General features: G+C 30.6%; 1 protein-coding gene across 26 annotated transcripts in view; it reads left to right on the top strand.

The window, feature by feature from the left end:
• The window catches only part of LOC148234762 (uncharacterized), a 564,675-nt gene that overhangs the window by 503,092 nt on the left and 42,180 nt on the right, over positions 1-19,403 (top strand). Inside the window, exons 5-10 of one of the 26 annotated variants that reach the window (XR_015809773.1) lie at positions 11,475-13,125; positions 13,188-13,237; positions 13,312-13,450; positions 13,593-13,849; positions 13,925-14,074; positions 14,154-16,447. The exons of 6 other annotated variants lie outside the window; for them this stretch is intronic. Coding sequence is in view for 1 of the 20 variants with exons in the window: in XM_088187168.1 (XP_088043294.1) it covers positions 6,142-6,374 (233 nt within the window). In the remaining 19 variants the exon portion in view is untranslated. Of the gene's footprint in view, positions 1-6,141; positions 6,480-10,724; positions 13,126-13,171; positions 13,451-13,540; positions 13,867-13,924; positions 14,075-14,153; positions 16,448-19,403 lie in introns of those variants that run through there. 19 more of the 26 variants (XR_015809774.1, XR_015809776.1, XR_015809768.1 and 16 more) reach the window with 19 other exon arrangements.

The following is a 19,403-nucleotide window of genomic DNA, read 5'->3' as shown; positions in this document are numbered from 1 at the left end:
GAAAGTTATACACTTACAAGCATTTTTTCAAATTACTGTGCTGGAAACAAACCTTTTATTCTTGAGAATTTCTAGTCTTGCGTTCCGAAACATCTTCGAGCACAGCATTCAAGGTAACCCAGCTTCTTAATACGTTGTCATTTTGTGTTAATCTGTTCAATTTCAGCTATAAGAAACTGTTCCTTTCATATCGTTTAAGTTTAGATTTTTATATAATAATATATATTAATAAATTAATGTTTAATATTTCATTATATTCATATTATTGCTTAGATAATAATAGTATCATAATATATGTATGTATATGTTTGTATTAATAAAATTAAATATAATATTATATTTTCACTTATGAAGAATATTTCAATTGTATTAAAATCATTGTTTTAAATAAAAAATAAAAATTACTTATTTTATTTTATTTCCTAATTAAAAGTCAGTTTTCTGTACCTAATGATTATTTATTTATTTTAGTTAAACTAATCAAGTCGAGAAATAACAGGAATCTGCTATATCACAATGAATACACCTATTCTGTTCAAAGTACATTATCCAACGGAAACGTAAGATGGCTATGTACATTTCAAAGAAAATCAAACTGTATAGCGTTTGCTCATACGAAAGGAAACGAAGTTGTCAAATTAGGTAATATCCACACCCACTTACCTCCTAATTATATAAATGTTAATGGTGAATATTTTAGGGTACACTAAACATAGTGAGTGATTAAATTATTTGTTTATAGTATATTATATCCAAATTTATTAAATGTATAATATAGGTAATTATGTATGTTCCAGTGGCGTGCCTTCCATATATGCAGTCGATTCAAAATGCCACCAGCATACACGGTTGATCGACTATAAACACGTCGCTTGCCATCAACCGTTCATGCTGGTGGCGTTTTGAATCTACCGCATCTATGGACGGCACGCCACTGATATGTTCCTATGACGGAGCGTCCATATAAGCTGTGGAAGCGCCGTTTCCATTTAATTGCAATTATGCGTTTTAATTTATACTTATTTTTCCTAAACTCCGGGATTTGCGAACGAGTACACCAGTTTTACCGTGACGGATGAAAACGATTAATAGGTCGAATCAGACAAATAATTTATTTTTCAAGTACTTTTATTATTATTTGTGTTTAATGTTTCGGTTAGATCAATTACAATAATATATGCAGGGCCGCCGAGAGCGAACCCAGGCCCTGGGAAAACAATGATTCTGGGCCTCATGATAAAAAAAGGCATTTTATCTATATTTTAACATCCTTAATATAACACTTTCTATGCTACAAATAAATGTAAAAATTAGTCACCGTTGCGACATATTTTCTGAAATCATATATAATGCGAAATATTTTAATATGTCGTTTAATATGATAATTAGTCGTGTTTTCTTTGCTGCTGAGTGTTGCCTTATAGTGAATTTCCAGTCCTGGCTAAAAGCAATAAAATCGTGCCATCGCTGTGAAATTGTTTCATTATCAAGCATTTATATTAAGACTTTTTATAAAGTGAGAATCGAATAAAGCATATCTAAACTGAATTTTTCGCAATAGGAGAGCACAAAAAACAATAATCACTTCTCAGAAGGCAAAAATCCACGTCAAAAGCAATAAAATCGTGTCGGTGCCGTTGCACTGCAACGGCACCGACGTGAATGTTTGCCTTCCGAGAAGTGATAATTGTTTTCGCGCTCTCCTATTGACCAAAATTCGGTTTGAATATACTTTGATCAGACCTCTTATATTATAAGTCCATAGTAATATCGCTAAGGACAGCTATCATATTTTTAAAACACAGTGTAATATCGAAATGCAGACAAACTTTGAAGCAATATGTGAGTTGCGATGTCTATCTGTACTTATTCTTTCGCTTATTTTCCTCTGAGAGATGAGTTGGCTTAGTTTGTATTTTGGACTTGACCTAATAAAAGTTCTGAACTAAGCAGTTAAATTATATTTTCTCTAGTAGAAATATATATCTACTGGTGTAAATGTATTTGAACCTTACTAGTGAAAATATAACTTTGAAAAAAATACACATTCACAGTAACATTTATACATCGGATGTAAATAAATAAAATATAACACAAAAACGTTGAAATCGTATAATTGTACTAGCACCTGCCAGATAATTTAAATTTTCACTGGTAAAAATATATATTTACTGGTAAAAATGTATTCCGATATGATTTTACTAAAATGACATATTTTTTTAATATTTTCTGGATAGATTTGCGACTGTTTTTTCTAGATTTTCTTTTAGGAATAACTACATGAAATTGAATGTATTATTTATTTATTTTGCTGCAATAAATCCAGTTGTCAAATTATTGATATTACGATGTATAAAAACATTAAATTTATATAATTCAGTTGGTGCTGTGGTTGAGTTTTTGTTATTTCTTAGCTTCTTCCTTAAATGTAAATTAGTAGCAGTAAATTTAGGTATTCGATCTGAATTTCCAGATCGAATACCTAAATTTACTGCTACTAATTTACATTCGTTGTATATTTACTACGATATTTTAGCCCACAGCTTATTTTTATTATAACCATCACTCCGTTACATATCCTACAATTGTATATTTTAAATTTAAAACTGTACCTGTGATGTACTTAAAAATAAAGGTATTAAAAAGTATATTGGGCAATTTGTTTTATTTCTTTTTTGTATTATCTGCATACCAGTTTTAAGATATACAATCAATGTGTCACTTCTATAGCAGATCTTCAGTTGTGTCTGTAGATCCTTCTTAAAGTCATCGGTCAACGTGTTCTCGAGCGCTTGTCCTAGTAGTGATGCTCAAATAGTAAAGCAAAGTTGTAGCCCGAGTGTGTCTAATCCGGTTTTGGGCCGCGTTATATTACACCGTCCGCGGGCATCGCTCGCGGGAATTCAGACACGCTTGTGCCGTGTCTATTAAATACCGTTATGTATGGATCTCTACATTTATTATAAATTTTGATCATGTCGACTGTAACGGTTCATATCACAGTAAATTATTTAAATTTTTAATTAAAGTTGTATACAAAAATATTTGATATGATGTCGATAATCTAATCTAATGACTGTTTTAAATATGTTTTCAGTACTTCTTATTAAATCAAGAAATGGCAAAAATGTATTATATCACAAACAATTTACTTACTGTAAACGACGCATCTTAGCTAATGGTAATATACACTGGCCTTGTACAAACAGGACGACAAATTGTCCTGCTTATGTTCATACCGACGGAGATCAAGTTGCCAAAGTCGGAAACGTTCACAACCACGAACACCCCAATTACATAAAAGTGAGAGGCGAATATTTTAGGATGTACTGATTTTTAAAATGTGTTTATTTTAATTTAAACAAATGTAAATTCAATGAATATGTATCTATCTAAGATCGTAACAATATATTTAATATACATTATAATTTATTGTTTTATTACCGTGTTTATATAATGGTAAAAAAATGATTAATTGCCTAATATGTGTAATACGGTTTAATCTATATATGTTTTATTTATCGCTAAAACTTCATTGTATCTAAATTTATAGATATTTTCGAAAAACATTTTGCTCGACAACTTTTGGCAAATATATTAATAATCACTGTCAGTTGGTTTTAGTGCACCAGAAACACGGTTTTCGTCCGTGTAATTCCGCAATCACTAACTCTAATAACTCGAAGTCCCTTTATCCAGTTTTACGTAGACTATTCCAACTTACAAATTTATCAGATTGATCAATTTCAGTCTTTAGTACTTTTTCCTCGTTCTGAAGTACCGCAATGATACAATTTAGGTCATCTGCTCTTTCTTCTCTTTATCAACGATATATATGTGGCAAGTGTGTTAAAAGGTTGAAAACCGATATGAGTCATGATTGCGTCCCTTATTCTTAGCCGTTGCGGTCAGGATGCCGACGCTCGAGAACACTTTCCTTACACGAACCATAGTTACAACAAGGTAGCCACAATTGTCAGATTATTAATAAATAAATATTATAAATACTCTCCAATCTAAATAGAATTGTTGTTTTAATTGTTTATTTATTATTTATTTCAGCAAAGTTCATTACTTCAAGAAAAGGCAACATCATGTTACTGCATAACAGATATACTTACTGCAGATGTGCTCCCCTATCAAACGGTAAAATAAGATGGCAATGTCCTTCTTGGAGCAGCAAAGGATGCAAAGCTTTTGCTCACACGTGCGGTGAACAGATAATCAAAGTTGGTAACTATCACAACCACGACCCTCCTAGCCATATACACAATTTAAACATGAACGTAATTCCTATAAGAAATTCTTTAAATTTGCTATAAATTGTGTTACAATATAAATTAATATCGTCTTAATAAATTAATACTATAGCACTTTTTATTTATTGTCTAAATAATTATGTATTCTATGGGAGAATTAATAAAGAGTTATAAATGTATTTGATTTTTATTTATCATTACATATTTATTATGATATGCTAAATATTCATTTTTAAACATTGATTTATTTTTAGCCAAGCTCATTCCATCGAGGCAAGGAAATTATATATTGCTGCACAGAGAGTACACTTACTGTAAAGTTACTAAACTAGCAGATGGAAAAGTACGATGGAGGTGTAGTTCTTGGAGTAAATCATGTAGAGCGTTTGCACACACGATAGGTGAACGTGTACTCAAGATTGGTCATGATCATAACCACGACCCGCCTAAGTACAGTATATTTAACGGTGTGTATGTAAAACTGGGTTCACACGTATAAAAATATATTTACTGTTCTAATAAATTTGATATGCATAACACCAAAATTTGTGATAAGGCATCGAAGATGCTCGACTTTGTTATGCGGAACGCCTCTCACTTTGACAATTTTAGTACGATATTTTAGTTCGAGGCATATTTTTGCTATGAGCTTTAGGGTACAATTAATTACATTCTCGATTCATTGCGTGAATTTAATAAGGCACATATTGCTGAGGGTGATGTCGACAATCCGTCGATTTTCAACTGCGCCTCTATATTTTATTGTGTATGAAATGTATTAAGGCAATTATGATTTCTTATAAATTAATTGATCATCAAAATATGCGCCAAACAAAGATTTACCTTATTCGTGCCGAAAATAAAGAATTGTATCCACAATTTGTTAAAAATAAAGTAAGAAGTGATACAAATACTGTATTAAGTGGCTCTCAATTAATTATAGTAAGTGTTTTAATACAGAAATATTATAGCTTTTATATCTTTGAGAATTGCTAAGAAGTCCAACGTCTCTTCCAGTCCTCGAATCTCTGACCAATGTAGGTACTTTTCTCCTGATTCTATGGGTCGTCTTGATTCATTTGGCTGGACTTGTTATTCCAAGTCGGAAGCGAAGTGATTCTGCCAATCCTCTCCAAATAGATTTTATCAGACTCTTTGGCGTTTATAACAGTAGATTTTTATGAAGAACCTGTGTTTAGTACCTGATCTTTCGGTACTATTAATGGATAGGTTTAATGGACACCAGCTCGAATACGCATAATTATTTTATGTTGTTACACCAACGAAAACACGTTAGTTTTTATTTAGTTTACCAAGCAAATATGTAATTGTGAAATTATACGGTTTAAGAAAAAGTAATATATATATTAAATAACAATTAACATATCAATGAAGAAAAATGAAATCTAAATAATAATATTATATATAATAAGTAATAAATTATAAGAACTACATAAATAATAATCTGTAATACAAAAAAAAATCCTTACATATATGTACGAGTGTATATCAGAATTTCAGTGAAAACTTACAAACATAAACATGTAACACCTATTAAAAACTTGTGAATCAATAAATCGACAATGTACTATAACTCTTATTTTAATTAAATATTTAGATATTTATTGTGATCAAGATTACAATTTCGCTTTCCTTGAAATGCTTCTAAACGATTATCCCAATCAAGGCTCGCCATTTTTGAACGCAAGAATAAATATTTCCTCGCGTTTATAGGCTCGCCGTCGTCGTTCGGACAACGGGGAATTTCATTATTTAATAATTTAATAGTATTTATATATTTTGTAAATAAATCTAAAAATATTATTTACACACATTTTATTTAAATAATAAATTATGTTAACTCTTACCTATTATTTTTTAGTAAGATTTATTCCTTCGGGGCGCGGTGGTTCCCTCTTGCTACTCGGCCAATACACTTACTGTAAAGTAGCAACTTTGGTTAATGGCAGAATACGATGGAGATGTACTTCTTTGAGTACTTATTCTTGCCACGCATTTGCTCATACTCTAGGAGAAAACGTGATCAAGATTGGCAACCATCACAATCATAAACCTAACCAAAAGTATATGATGAACGGTACAATGCTGGCATGAAGAAATACTAAAATCGTCATATTTTGTAAAATAATAATTGTACATATACTTATGTATTCGAATCTTATAAAATATAAAATAATAAAGTAACTGTTTTGTACTTCAGAGGATCATATTTTTATTCACTACTTTTCATTTTGTACTTACTACTTTAAAAATAAATGTCACATTATTCAATTCACGCAAATAATCAGTGGTTTACATTTTTTAGCTAAATTTATTCAATCAAGGGTAGGAACTTGGATGTTGCTGCTCAACAGATACACTTACTACAAAGCCGCACAACTAGCGAAGAACAGAACGAGATGGAAATGTTCAGCTATGGTAGGAGAAGGATGTATTGCTTTTGTTCACACGAGAGAAGGTAAAATTATCAAGATTGGCAACTATCACAATCACGCTCCGCCCGAGTATAAGTGTGTTAATGGTACATATGTTAAATGTAACAGTAGATCCTATTCCTGTTTTATAACAACTTAATCATCACGGTCGAGATATCCATCAAACCTTTCGAACCTCCATGACCCTTTGATTGCCGAGATTCTTGGGATCACTATCTAAATATCAATGTACTATATTATAATAAAAATATTTTCAGAAAAATGATATTTACCCTTCCAGCCCATTTAAAATGTATCTATTTTTTCTTTCAATTATAACGCCGGTTATAGCAATAATCACCAAAAAGTAGTAAACAATGATATATTGGATTTTGGCAATTAAAGGGTTAATTAAAATATACAAATGTACTTCATGTTTTTTTGTATAATTATGTATATACATATGTCAATTACCTTTTAATTTATTTTAATTTTAATATTTATCTATTTTTTATGAAAGTAAACGTGAGATAATAAAACACTATGACTTATTTTTATTAGGTTTTTTTATTTACATTTTAACTGTTATATATTATATTTAAAAAATAAATATATTTTGTAAGATGTATTGATTAAAAAATTATATGATAATTGAAATTGACAAAAATTTAAAAAAATATTTGTGCCTTCTACGTTTAAAATTTTTTATTTTATTTAAAATAAGGTTTGTAAAAAATATTCTATTTACATATTAATTTAATACTTACTGCATTTATATAGTTTTTTAGAACAACTTTTAAATTATGTTATTATGTATATTTAGTATTATTTTCATATGCACCTATATAGGAATTTACATATTGTAAATACTATATATGTCTTGAATTAAATATTATTATTAAATGTGTAATGTAAATATTAATTACATAATGATTTATAAAAATAATAATGTAAATAACATGTAATTATTATGTTTAAATATAGTTTCTAAAATAACTATTTTTTTATTACTACTTTATTATCAAATTCCTACATTATTGTATTAAAAATAAATACAATATTATTTTTTAATCACAAAACTTTTTTTTCATATACATATGTACGTTTTATGGTGTGTTTTTAGTGAAACTTATTCGGTCCAGAAAAGGATCATCGATGTTGCTTTACAATAAGTTCACTTACTATAAGTCGTCACAACTAGCGGATAACAAAACGAGATGGCAATGCTCATCTTTGATTCCTGAGGGATGTAACGCATTCATTCATACGAGAGAAGATAAAGTAATCAAACTTGGAAACTTTCACAATCACAAACCACCCGAATACATGGTTATAAATGGCGTTTACATAAAACGCTACTATAAATAATGTAATAATTTATATATTTATGTATGTGGGGATATATTTATGTACACACTATATATTTTTTATGAACGTAGAGCAATTTACCGGCGCGCTGTTTAAAACTATATTTTTATTGTCATTTTAAATATATTATTAAGTGAGGTTAGTTGTTATATGTTTTAAATACACGTTTATTGTAACTTTGGTTAGCATTATTTTATTTTTCTACAGGTGTCAAAATGCATCAGGACTCTAAATTAGATGAAGATACGGAAGACAGAAAACCAGAAATTACCATGAGTTTTTTTCCTAGGTAATTTCTAAACAGATAAGTCACCCCTAATCTCATTGTGACTGGAAAAGTTTATTGATATTTTTTCAACATAATACTCATATCCTGCGTTTTAACATACTACTAAAATTTGCCATAACCTTTTACAGCTACGGTGAGATTAAGGGTGACTCGTCTATCGAAACTTTGTTTTTCAGATATATGGAATATAAATGTTTTTTCAATGAAAATCAAAATGAAACTCGTTAACTCAAATTAAAATCAAATGAAAAATAATCGAAATGCATATTATTTACTTATATAAAATATATAGGAATAGATCACATTTTCACTACAATGAAAAATATAAAAATGGCAAACACGTCGTTCTGCAATTTTTTGATGTAAGTCAATAAATAATAGGAATAACGAGGATATCTTAGCATTTTAAATATTGTAGTAATAAATTGGCAATGTAATATGTCTTGAAGAAATAAAGGTAGTAAGCTTACAATCACACTGAAAGACATTGAATTATTAAAATGGTCAATTACAACCACCATCTACTAATATATGTGCTTGTAAATGGGGACGGTGTGAAAGTACACGGAGTAAGAACAAACATGTAGCAATATAAAATTGAATTACTCTTTTTTTATAGCATATTATAATATTTTTATGAACATGGAACATCTTGAAACCTTTTTTAGATTATTTTATAAAATTTTACATTAAAATACGTTTTTTTTAATTGTGTTTTATTATTAAATATCTGTATCGACGAAAATATGCCTTTAAATAAAATTCACAGTTTACTGATTTATCGTTGACTTATGTTATTCGCTATATTTTTTTAGTATTACACATCTAAAGCTATTGTTTATTCCTTATTGTAAATGCATTATTTATGTTTATATTTTTAGTTTCATACATTCGTTCAAAATCTGGGAGGAATATGTTATACCACAAAGGATTTACTTACAGTGAACATGTATGTTTAAAGAACGGCAGTAAAAGATGGTTATGTTCGTCTTCAAGATGGAGCAGTTGCAACGCTTTTGCACACACGAACGGAGATTGGGTTATCAAGCGAGGCAATAATCACACCCATAGTCCTCCTAAATATATGCTTGTGAATGGTAGACATGTAAAAATGTAAGAACAACAATTTATAGTCGAAAGATACGTTGACGACGGTAGCAGGGCTCGCCTGCTGGCGTCCGTGTTTCGGTACGCTTTCCTTTATTTGACCATGTATTACGTTATGATTCTTAAAAAATATTCAGATGCTTTTATTGTAAAGGGTTGATTTAAAACATATTATGTTTCGTTTTGCTTAATGGAGACTAGTTAATTGGTGAATAAACGTGGGTGGAATTGACCTGACTGCATTTAGCAGTAAATATGTTTTTATTTACCTGTTCCCTCGAAGAAATCGAGTTCTATTACGTTTTTTAAGAACTTGCTGTAGAATATTATCAAGTCACTATTATCTGCTATGCAGAAGAAATTAACACATATATACTTGTGCCTTTTTGTGTTTCTTTCACTCTTACTAATAAAAAAACTATACAACCTTAACGGCTTCTCAAGTGCCCTTAAAAATATAAACTTATATGATAGAATCGTTTAGATATTGTATAAATAATAGTTATTTTTGTACTTTTAATAAAATAAAATAAAATTTGATTTTGTAATATTCTTTCACTTGTAATTTGCGCTCCTTACACATATTCCAGGATATAAGTATCCTTTCCCAACATGCCTTCGCTCAAATAGCTTTAAGTATTATATTTTAGTGTAATTGCTATATCTATTTAGAGAATGAAATTATAAATGTTTGTTTTCAGATATTTATATTACACAAGTTATATTTTTAAAGGATCAAATTATTGTGCAAAAATCTTAGGAATGTGTCTATATCTTCCAAAGCACTTGCCTTTGGATGATTTTCGAGAAGCATACAACAGTTGGAGAGTATTTTAACGTTTATAACATTTCAAATGGATTCCTTATTTCGTAACTAAAAAATAAAAACGAGCCCATTTTTGCGGACTTCACGCGGGTGGTCCAACTCAGTTGCTTATCATATGACAGCCTTTGCATTGAAAGGGTTATTGAACACAGTATGACATGGCATCTGAGGTGGTGGTTCTGAATACGCTTAATTATTTAGTAATTTGAGGTTCCTCAATCGATTTTACCTTAGCGCAAAGGTTTAACTGAATATGTAAAATGAAGGATAACTGCTTATATACGAGTACAGAAATAGCGCTCTAACTAAGAACGACGATACTAGAGGATACAGTCGCGTCAGACGCTGCTCCTACATAACAGCTCAAGATCGAAGAGTATTTATATTACTATTTAATTTTTAAAAATGAAATTTTTTTCTAACTGATATTAATTTTCTAGTTAAACTCGTGCAGTGGAGAAACGGTGGATTTATATTATTACACAACGACTATACGTATAGTAGACATTATAACTTGGCAAAAAGTCGAACGAGATGGAAATGCTCTTCTTGGTCTCGCTTATGCTGTAAAGCCTTTATTCATACGTATGGAAATATGATTGTCAAAATCGGACACATTCACAACCACGAGCCTCCCGGAAAAGACAATAATAAAATATTTTCAAAAATTCACTCGCATTTTTTGCAACAAAGTTTGTACTAATAATATGTATAGTTGTGCTTTTATATTTAATAACTAGTGATTATTATAAACATGTAAAATAAATTGTTGTGTGTATCCTGTGATTTAAAAATAAAATGTAGACTTGAATTAATTGTATTTATTTAATTTCTGGTTACTAGAATCTCTCAAACCAATGGAATAGCCATAGAAAACTGTTACTGACAGACAGTGGCTCAAATCTCTGGGGTCTCTAGCGTATGACGGATGGAAGGGGTTTCTTGAAACCCAAATTTATTAGACTTAGATGACTAAAACTGTTACCGCAACCCCATTATTACAGCAATTGTAAATTGGCATGACAGGACTCTTCGACGAATCTTTCAACAACTCTGCATTTAGCAGTTTAGATCATTTGTTATTCAGTAACACTGAACAATTGATACTATGTTAATATCTGGGTGTGAAATTAGTTGCTGATTTATACACTGTATATTTTATCTAATGAACACATTTTAATATGTTTCAGTGAGATTTATCCAGTGGCGAAACCGAGGACTCCTATTAATATATGAAGAATACACGTACAGTAAGCACGGATGCTTGGCAAAGAATAGAATGAGATGGAAATGCTCTTCTTGGTCAAAGTTGGGTTGTAAAGCTTTTATACATACAGAGGGAAGTATGATTGTTAAGGTCGGTCACCATCATAACCACGAACCTCCGAGAGAAGATTATAAAATAAGCATAAAAATCCAATCTCAAAATTTGCAATGAAAAGATCTCATAATTATAGAATAGACGATTTCAATGTTCAAAAAGTATTATGTAAAACTTGTGAATAAAAATTTAGAACTACACATTATTTTCATTGAATACAGTAAAAATTGAAAATGAATGTATTCCCAAAAAGTAGATAATACTACTTATTACGAGTGAAGTCATCGTTGATAATGCAGCACCGGTGCACATAGCAATAAACTTACTAATTGCGAGATTATCTTGGAATTGTCATCATAAAAAATATCTTATCTTATCTTCTTGTATATAATTGTTGTAAGCCGTCGCTTCCGGATGCACATAGCTTAAAATAAAACATTCTCGGTGTATAAATAATACACGTAAACAAAGGAAATATATTCAAATATAATAATAAAAATAAAAATTGAATCAAAAATAAGTATTCAAATATAAAACAAAATGGCCGACAGTTTTAAATAATTATTATCTAATAATAAAATTTTGCTACGCGACAATAATTTTCATTAATTCGTCATTTTACTGAATATAAATAATCGGATTGGATTGAAAATTAAATATATACATAATGTGTTGAGGATTAGAAGAATACGTAATGAAATTTTAAAATTTTGAATTCCCGGCGACGGGCTCCGAGGTCTAAAAGTGAGTTTTTCCATTTATATTTGCAATACATGAAAATTATCATTGTATATCATTGTAAATAATTAAAAATAGTAAGTGCCTTATAGAATAGTTAATAACATTATTATATTCTTATATACGTTATATAATTGTCATAAGATGTTGAATGTGAGGATATAACTTGCTCATACTCAAGTCGTATGTGCCTATAGTGATAAAGCGTTGTAAGCAAATAATATATCATTAGAAAATAGTATACAATTGCATACATAATTTAAATTAAAAAAATTAATTTTTAAGAATGACCAAAATCAAGCTTTTCACTTATAGAAAACTTAATATGCTCTTTATAAAACAAAATACTTGCTGGTAATACGATAAAGTAAATATCTTTTATTTCTGTTTAAATTTGACGAATATATTCTACTTCACAACTGTGCAGTAATATAAGAACTTTTAAACAGCGTGTCATACGACTGTGTAACTGTCAAACCTATTATAACCTTAAGAGCTAAATAATTGACCATAAACGTTTCAAAAATTGTGGAATATGAGCGCTTAAAATATTACTTCAAAATTATATTCTATAAAATAATATACTTTTAAAAATATACAAAAATGTATTTTTTAATTTTACTATAAAATAACATTTATAGTAAAATTTCAAATTAAAATGCATTATGCTACATATGATTTTTTATACTGGCAACACATTCAACGGTTAACTAAACTTTTCGTTGACGTCGGTTCGATTGTATTGCATTTCTTGAATTATAACGTTTCTGCGACCGACAAAAGTACAATGAGGTTTCTTCTGTAGATAATAGTCTCAAATAATTTAAGTTACATTTTCCTATAGACAAACAGATAATCAAGTGGATGGTGAACAACTAGACGATCAAAGAACCTGTGGAAGAATCGTGAATTTAACGCAAGAAAAAAATTCCAGAAGATGATTAACTAATTTGTCCACAGAACAACAGGAAAGACGAACAATATCTAATTTATCTACACAACAGATCGCTGTGCCGTAGCTAATTCGAATAATTTTGTATGATGGACAAAGAGTGCACAATAGAACACTGCAGAGCAATTTTATATGCACCGTCGACTTATTAACAGGTAATAATAACAATTGCAGACAATTTATACGGCAGTACAACAGCGCCAATGCCTTCGCCTCATTTGGTCCATATTGTCTAAAAATTTCAGGACAAGTTTACCATACACGTCGAAGGTGCACAACTATATATTTATGACACAGATGAAGCAGTGAGAATGCGCATCAACCATCCATCAAATGTGAATTGTCAAGAACAAATAATGAAAACGATGGATATTGTCATTCGCCGGATAAATCCATTTGCGATGCAATATAAACGTCTCCATGAAGCCATGGAAGAGGAAGAAGCTCGAGTCGCCCACGGATGATCAAAGACCGATGAAGTCGCCGTTGTATACGTAGCGGACTGTGAAGGGGGCTTGCCTTATGCTGTAGATGTCGCTGTGTTTCCAAAAAACGTTAGCTCTCTACAAAGGTTAGTATGTTGTCCAAATATTTGGACTTTATGGTATTTCCTGTACTGTTTACTTTAGGTGAATTTGGATGGACTACGGGAATTCAACATCACTCTTCTTTCTCCACTAAACAACGTTACACTGTTACACCAGCAACAACTGCAAAGTAATATAAATAATGAATTTATAGTGTATGATTAGATTAAAGAATACCTCAATTGTCGATACGTAAGTCGCCCCGAAGCGCCATGGAGAATATTGGAAAATCCAATTTATGACCATTCGTATCATATTTTTCTTCTTTCAGTTCATTTGCCGAATGGTCAATCCATGTTTTTTAGAGAGGGGCAAGAAGAAGAATCGTTAAGAAGGGCTGCCACAAATGATACGACATTAACTACATGGTTCCAGTTGAATGTGGAGGACAGCGCGGCCAGAACCGTCAAGTATCATGATATTCCTAATCATTACATTTTCAACAGGAACAAAAGGTGGACAAGGAGGCGATACAGTTATAGGACGTATAACTTCGATTTCTCCTCGAAATACTGAATTGTATCACTTACACGTAACTGGTGCAACTTCATTTGAATCGTTGAGAACGGTCGATGAAATTGTGTTTCCTACATTTAGGGATGCAGCGCGAGAACTGAAACTCATCGACGACAACAGAGAGTGGCATCATTTTATGTCGGAGGCGGCGACATACATGATGCCAAAAGCTATACGTGAACTTTTTGTTCTAATTTTAATACATTGTTTTCCAGCAGATCCGCTGCAACTATGGGAGGATTTTAAAAATCAAATATCCGAAGATTTTAGGAATGTTCCGGAAGAGGCTGCAATTAATCTATGTCTTCTGAATTTTCATCATCTACTAATGAAAGAAAATTCTTCTTGCAGAATGCAGAGCTTGCCAGAACCTAATGGCAACGTCGACTTAGATATGATCGACATTAATATAGAATTAGTTCTAGGTGAACAAATGAAAAAAACATTATCCGTCGCTTAGACAGATATAGCGCCATTGTTGCTTCCTGGTGGAGTAACATGCCACACTGCATTTAATTTACCATTTAATTTTTTTCCAGATTTTACGTGTAATTTATCTATTAAGAATAAAAAAAATATTAAAGAAACAGATGTCATTATATGGAATGAAGCACCGATGGCTCCGGTAACTGCGTTAGATATGATCGATCGTACAATAAGGGATATTATGGGGAATAATTTAATTTTTGGTGGAAAAACTGTTGTTTTAGGTGGGGATTTTAGGCAAATTCTTCCAGTTTGTAAACGAGCCTCTAGAAGGCATTTAATTTCATTATGTATTAAAAATAGTAGACTTTAGCCATTTTTCAAAAATTTTAAATTAAAAACTAATATTAGAACATTAGAAAGCGAGATATTATTCGCCAAATGGTTATTAGATTTGGGCAACGGTAAACTTCCACCGGTGGAAGGAAAATCTAAGTCATCCGTGCTTATTCCTGATGAATCAATATGTGAAAATGTTTTTAAATAGTATATAGAAAGAAACACGTTCTGTTTCAGATGTTCCCATGTTTAGTGATCGAACAATTTTGTGTCCCAAAAATGAACAAGCTCGAATTATTAATGAAGAAGTACTAGGTAAACTATAGGGACAATTGTATACGTATAACTCGATAGATAGTATAATTAATGAAAACCGTGATTTAGATTTCGAGGAACGAGCGAATTATCCAGTAGAATATTTAAATAGTATTCATCCTCATGCTTTAAATCTCAAGATAGGAGCGATTATTATTTTACTTATAAATTTATCTTTAAATGATGGCCTTTGCATTGGCACGAGGATGCTAGTAAAAAATTTAACTTCATATTTAATTGAAATTCAAATTACAACCGGAGAAAAAAAGGGCAACGTTCACTTTACTCCTAGAATTTCTTTAAACATTGATTCGGACGTTAATATCCCATTTAACATGTGTGGAAAACAGTTTCCAATCAAGTTAGCTTATGCCATCACCATTAACAAATCCCTAGGTCAAACTTTTGACAAGGTAGGCGTGCTTCTTCCTGATCCAATATTTACTCAATTATATGTAGCGTTGTCTAGAGTTCGTTGCCGGTCATCTTTGTGTGTTCATATAAACTGAAAATGGTTTTTAGCTAAACAAGGAAAAACTGAAAATGGTTTTTTTACAGAAAATATAGTCTATACAGAAGTTTACATTGACTTCTAAACGGTTAAATTTATATATTTTACAACATTTTCACGTATTTTTTGTAAATATAGATTATTTTATGCATTCATACAAATTACATTACTTTTTGATGTTATTATTATTTTTTATATGTTTTTATAATATTGTAATGCAGATAATAAGTATTTTGAATATCAAATTTTAATTTAATATCATTACTAATATCCGTTTATTTTTTCCAGTTTTTTCACGTAAGATTACTTTTGTATTCGTATTCCGCTGATTTTGTATCCATAATTACGTATTTTTACATGTCACATATTTCCTATGTCATCAGTTTTCTTTGCCAATTCTTTCTGATGATTATTGTAGAATTGGCGGATTCAAAATAAAAGTTTAATTTACCAAACAATCCTTTTGTTTTCCTTTCACAATTCTAATATTTTTATTAATATATAACCACCAATTTCATCGCAAATATACTTCCTAAACAATAAAATTCAAAACTACGGAAAATTACTAAAATGACAACTACAAAAAAGTTTATGATTGTAAAAATATGAATAAAACAAAGAAACGAGAGCAAAGCAAAAATATTTATAGCTAAAAAGTTGAGCGTCCTGTATTTACCACACTCGCTATATGTAAATGTTAGAGATTTCAATTTTAATTTATTATCTTTTACTTTTTTTTAGCAACATTCATACCATCAAGATGCGGTGGCACATTGCTGTTGTATAACAATTATTCTTACAATAAAAAAAAAACTAAGCTTTTAAATGGAAGAATACGATGGGAATGCTCCTCTCTGACTTCTACAGGATGTAAAGCGTACATACACACAGAAGGAAATACAGTAGTTAAAATTATTCATAGCCACAATCATCAACCACCAAAATATATGTATCTAAATGGAGCTTATATAAAAATACATGGCTCAAAAATATTGTAATTTTTTTTCTATATTATAATTAATTATGTATATATCTGGTTTAAAAAATAAAATTGAGAAGCACGGATATTGTGTTATTAATAGTACTTTATACATAGACATTGTAATATAAATGTGTGCTAGAAATTAAATACAAACGTGCTAGGATGGAAAAAAGTGAAAAGTATCGACAGTTCTTTGATCTTTATTTAAATTAATTTAAAAAATAGGAAGAGCAACTTATGTAAAAATACCTCACTCTGTGGATGCAGCTCGAAGGGCTGTAGTGTCGATGGCGGTTTTCTTCAGATACCTTACTACGTTGCTTGCTGCAGTCAAACGGGAAGACAATGTGACGTGGAGCTTCTGGATGACCCTCTGGTGAGGATTTCACATCCACGGATATAGTTTGAACCTGGAAACCTCGACCAGGGGAGAGCCAAAGTTGGCCTGTCGTCAATGGACGTTTTATTAATATTTCCATTTCATTAAGGCGGCTTCCAGAATTTATGTCACAGGTTTTTCGTAAAATTTATGTCAAAATGTGTCACCCAAATATTTTGAACTTGATCTAATGAAAGTTCTAAGTAACTAATACTTTTAAACTATAGTTTTAGATATTATACTTTCATTATGTTTAGTTACGGTTTGAACAGAAAATGGACGTTTCGCAACTGTCAAATAGAATTTCATAGACGTTTTAGAGCACCATATAATGTTACTAGCACCTGTCAAATAATTATATTTTCACGGGTAAAAATATATATCTACCGGTAAAAATTTATTTCGATATAATCTGATGAAATATTTTTGTGATAGATTCGAGGCTGTTTTTTTTTAAATCGCCTATCAGGGATAACCTGAGAATTTCTGGTTTGGAATCAGAGTCGTCAATTTTACTATATCCAGGGAGAGGGGGGGGGGGGGAAAGTTGGCCGGTCAGTGATCGTTTTTTATTTAATATTTTGCTTTCATCAAAATTCATATTATTTCATTAAATGACATGCATTTTTCTGGTCAAATTAAATGGGGAGCAAATGCCCATACTTGTCCCTCCCACCCTATTATAAATGTGCTGCAGCTGCTGTGCATTTCACGACAAGAAAATTTTTAATATATTCTACGTTGCATGTAAATATATGTATTATTACATATGGAAATTAAAAATTAACTTAATAAGTTTTCGCTGCTCCGCCAAATGTGCATAAATATTTTAAAATGTAAAATTGGATAAAGCATTATATATAATATCCGCATTTTTGCAGATCACTATAATTTAAAATAAATTTGATTTGAGCCTTTTACAATTTTAACCAATAAAATAAAGTTTTTAACACGTCACAAACGCTTTCTCCCGCGCTGTCAAATAGCGTTTACAAACACTTGAAACATAAAACTTTGCGCTACATCAATGGACCGCTAAGTTTAATACACTTAAATTACGGGTGTGAATTAAATGCACTTTATTGATACGTTACACATGAATACTTTTAAGGTGACCAGACGCCCTCTAAAAATGCTCTTTCGTTGCCCTCCTTAACCTTAAAAAAATTGACGCATTCGTGAGCGAGGTATTGCTCTATCTTTCTAAATATTGCGAAACACGCTCTCCGAGTTCCAGACATCTCAGTCGATGCCCAGGACTTGCTGAGGTAAGTCTAAATAATTTTGTAATAAAATGACGCATGATTATGATCTTTAAAGTGACTTTTATGATTTAGAACATCTCTCAACTTTAGTATGATACTTGTGTTTTGTTATATTGTAGTTATATTTATAGGTTCCACCACAAAATAACGCTATAATGGGGAGGCGAAACTTGGATGAAGACCAAATCCTATCTATCTCAAATCCACTTACAGTCGTAAAAATATCACGAAAAACCCGAGCATAGCTCTAACATTAATATTTATAAAAAAACATTAGAAACTTGGGAACAGATGACATAGCTAATTTGTTACCAAAAGACGTCTCTAGCTTTCAAGAAGACAGTCCAAAAAAACCTTTGTCATAAAAAACGTACTTACTGTACTCCAGAATAAAAAGAAGGCAAATGCATCGTGCAGTAAGTTCAAAAAAGTTACGTTGAGAGCATAACATTGACTTGTGCCATAACCCTTTCACACTAAATGATTGATTTGTATATAAGAAATAGTGTCTTATTTACTTAGTACATATGTTAAAAGGGCCGATTAATGTATTTGATTTGTGATAAAAACAAAATTTATGTATAATTTGTTGAATATAATTTGTTATTTTATTTATTTATAGTGAAACAAATCGCCCATTTGATTTTTTTATACAGGTGGCCCTCAACTTTCGCACATTCTTATAAATTCAATTTTTTAAAGATTTTTGTCGATGATGCAAAAATTGTTTGCTTCCATGCATATGTTTAATTTTGAAAAACAAGAATAAAAATTGTAGAAATATATCT

The sequence above is a fragment of the Plectrocnemia conspersa genome, unplaced genomic scaffold, assembly GCF_051122295.1.
Source record: "Plectrocnemia conspersa isolate PC_06_02 unplaced genomic scaffold, ASM5112229v1 ptg000005l, whole genome shotgun sequence".
Taxonomy (NCBI): Eukaryota; Metazoa; Arthropoda; class Insecta; order Trichoptera; family Polycentropodidae; genus Plectrocnemia; species Plectrocnemia conspersa.
This window is presented reverse-complemented; position numbering and strand designations above follow the sequence as displayed.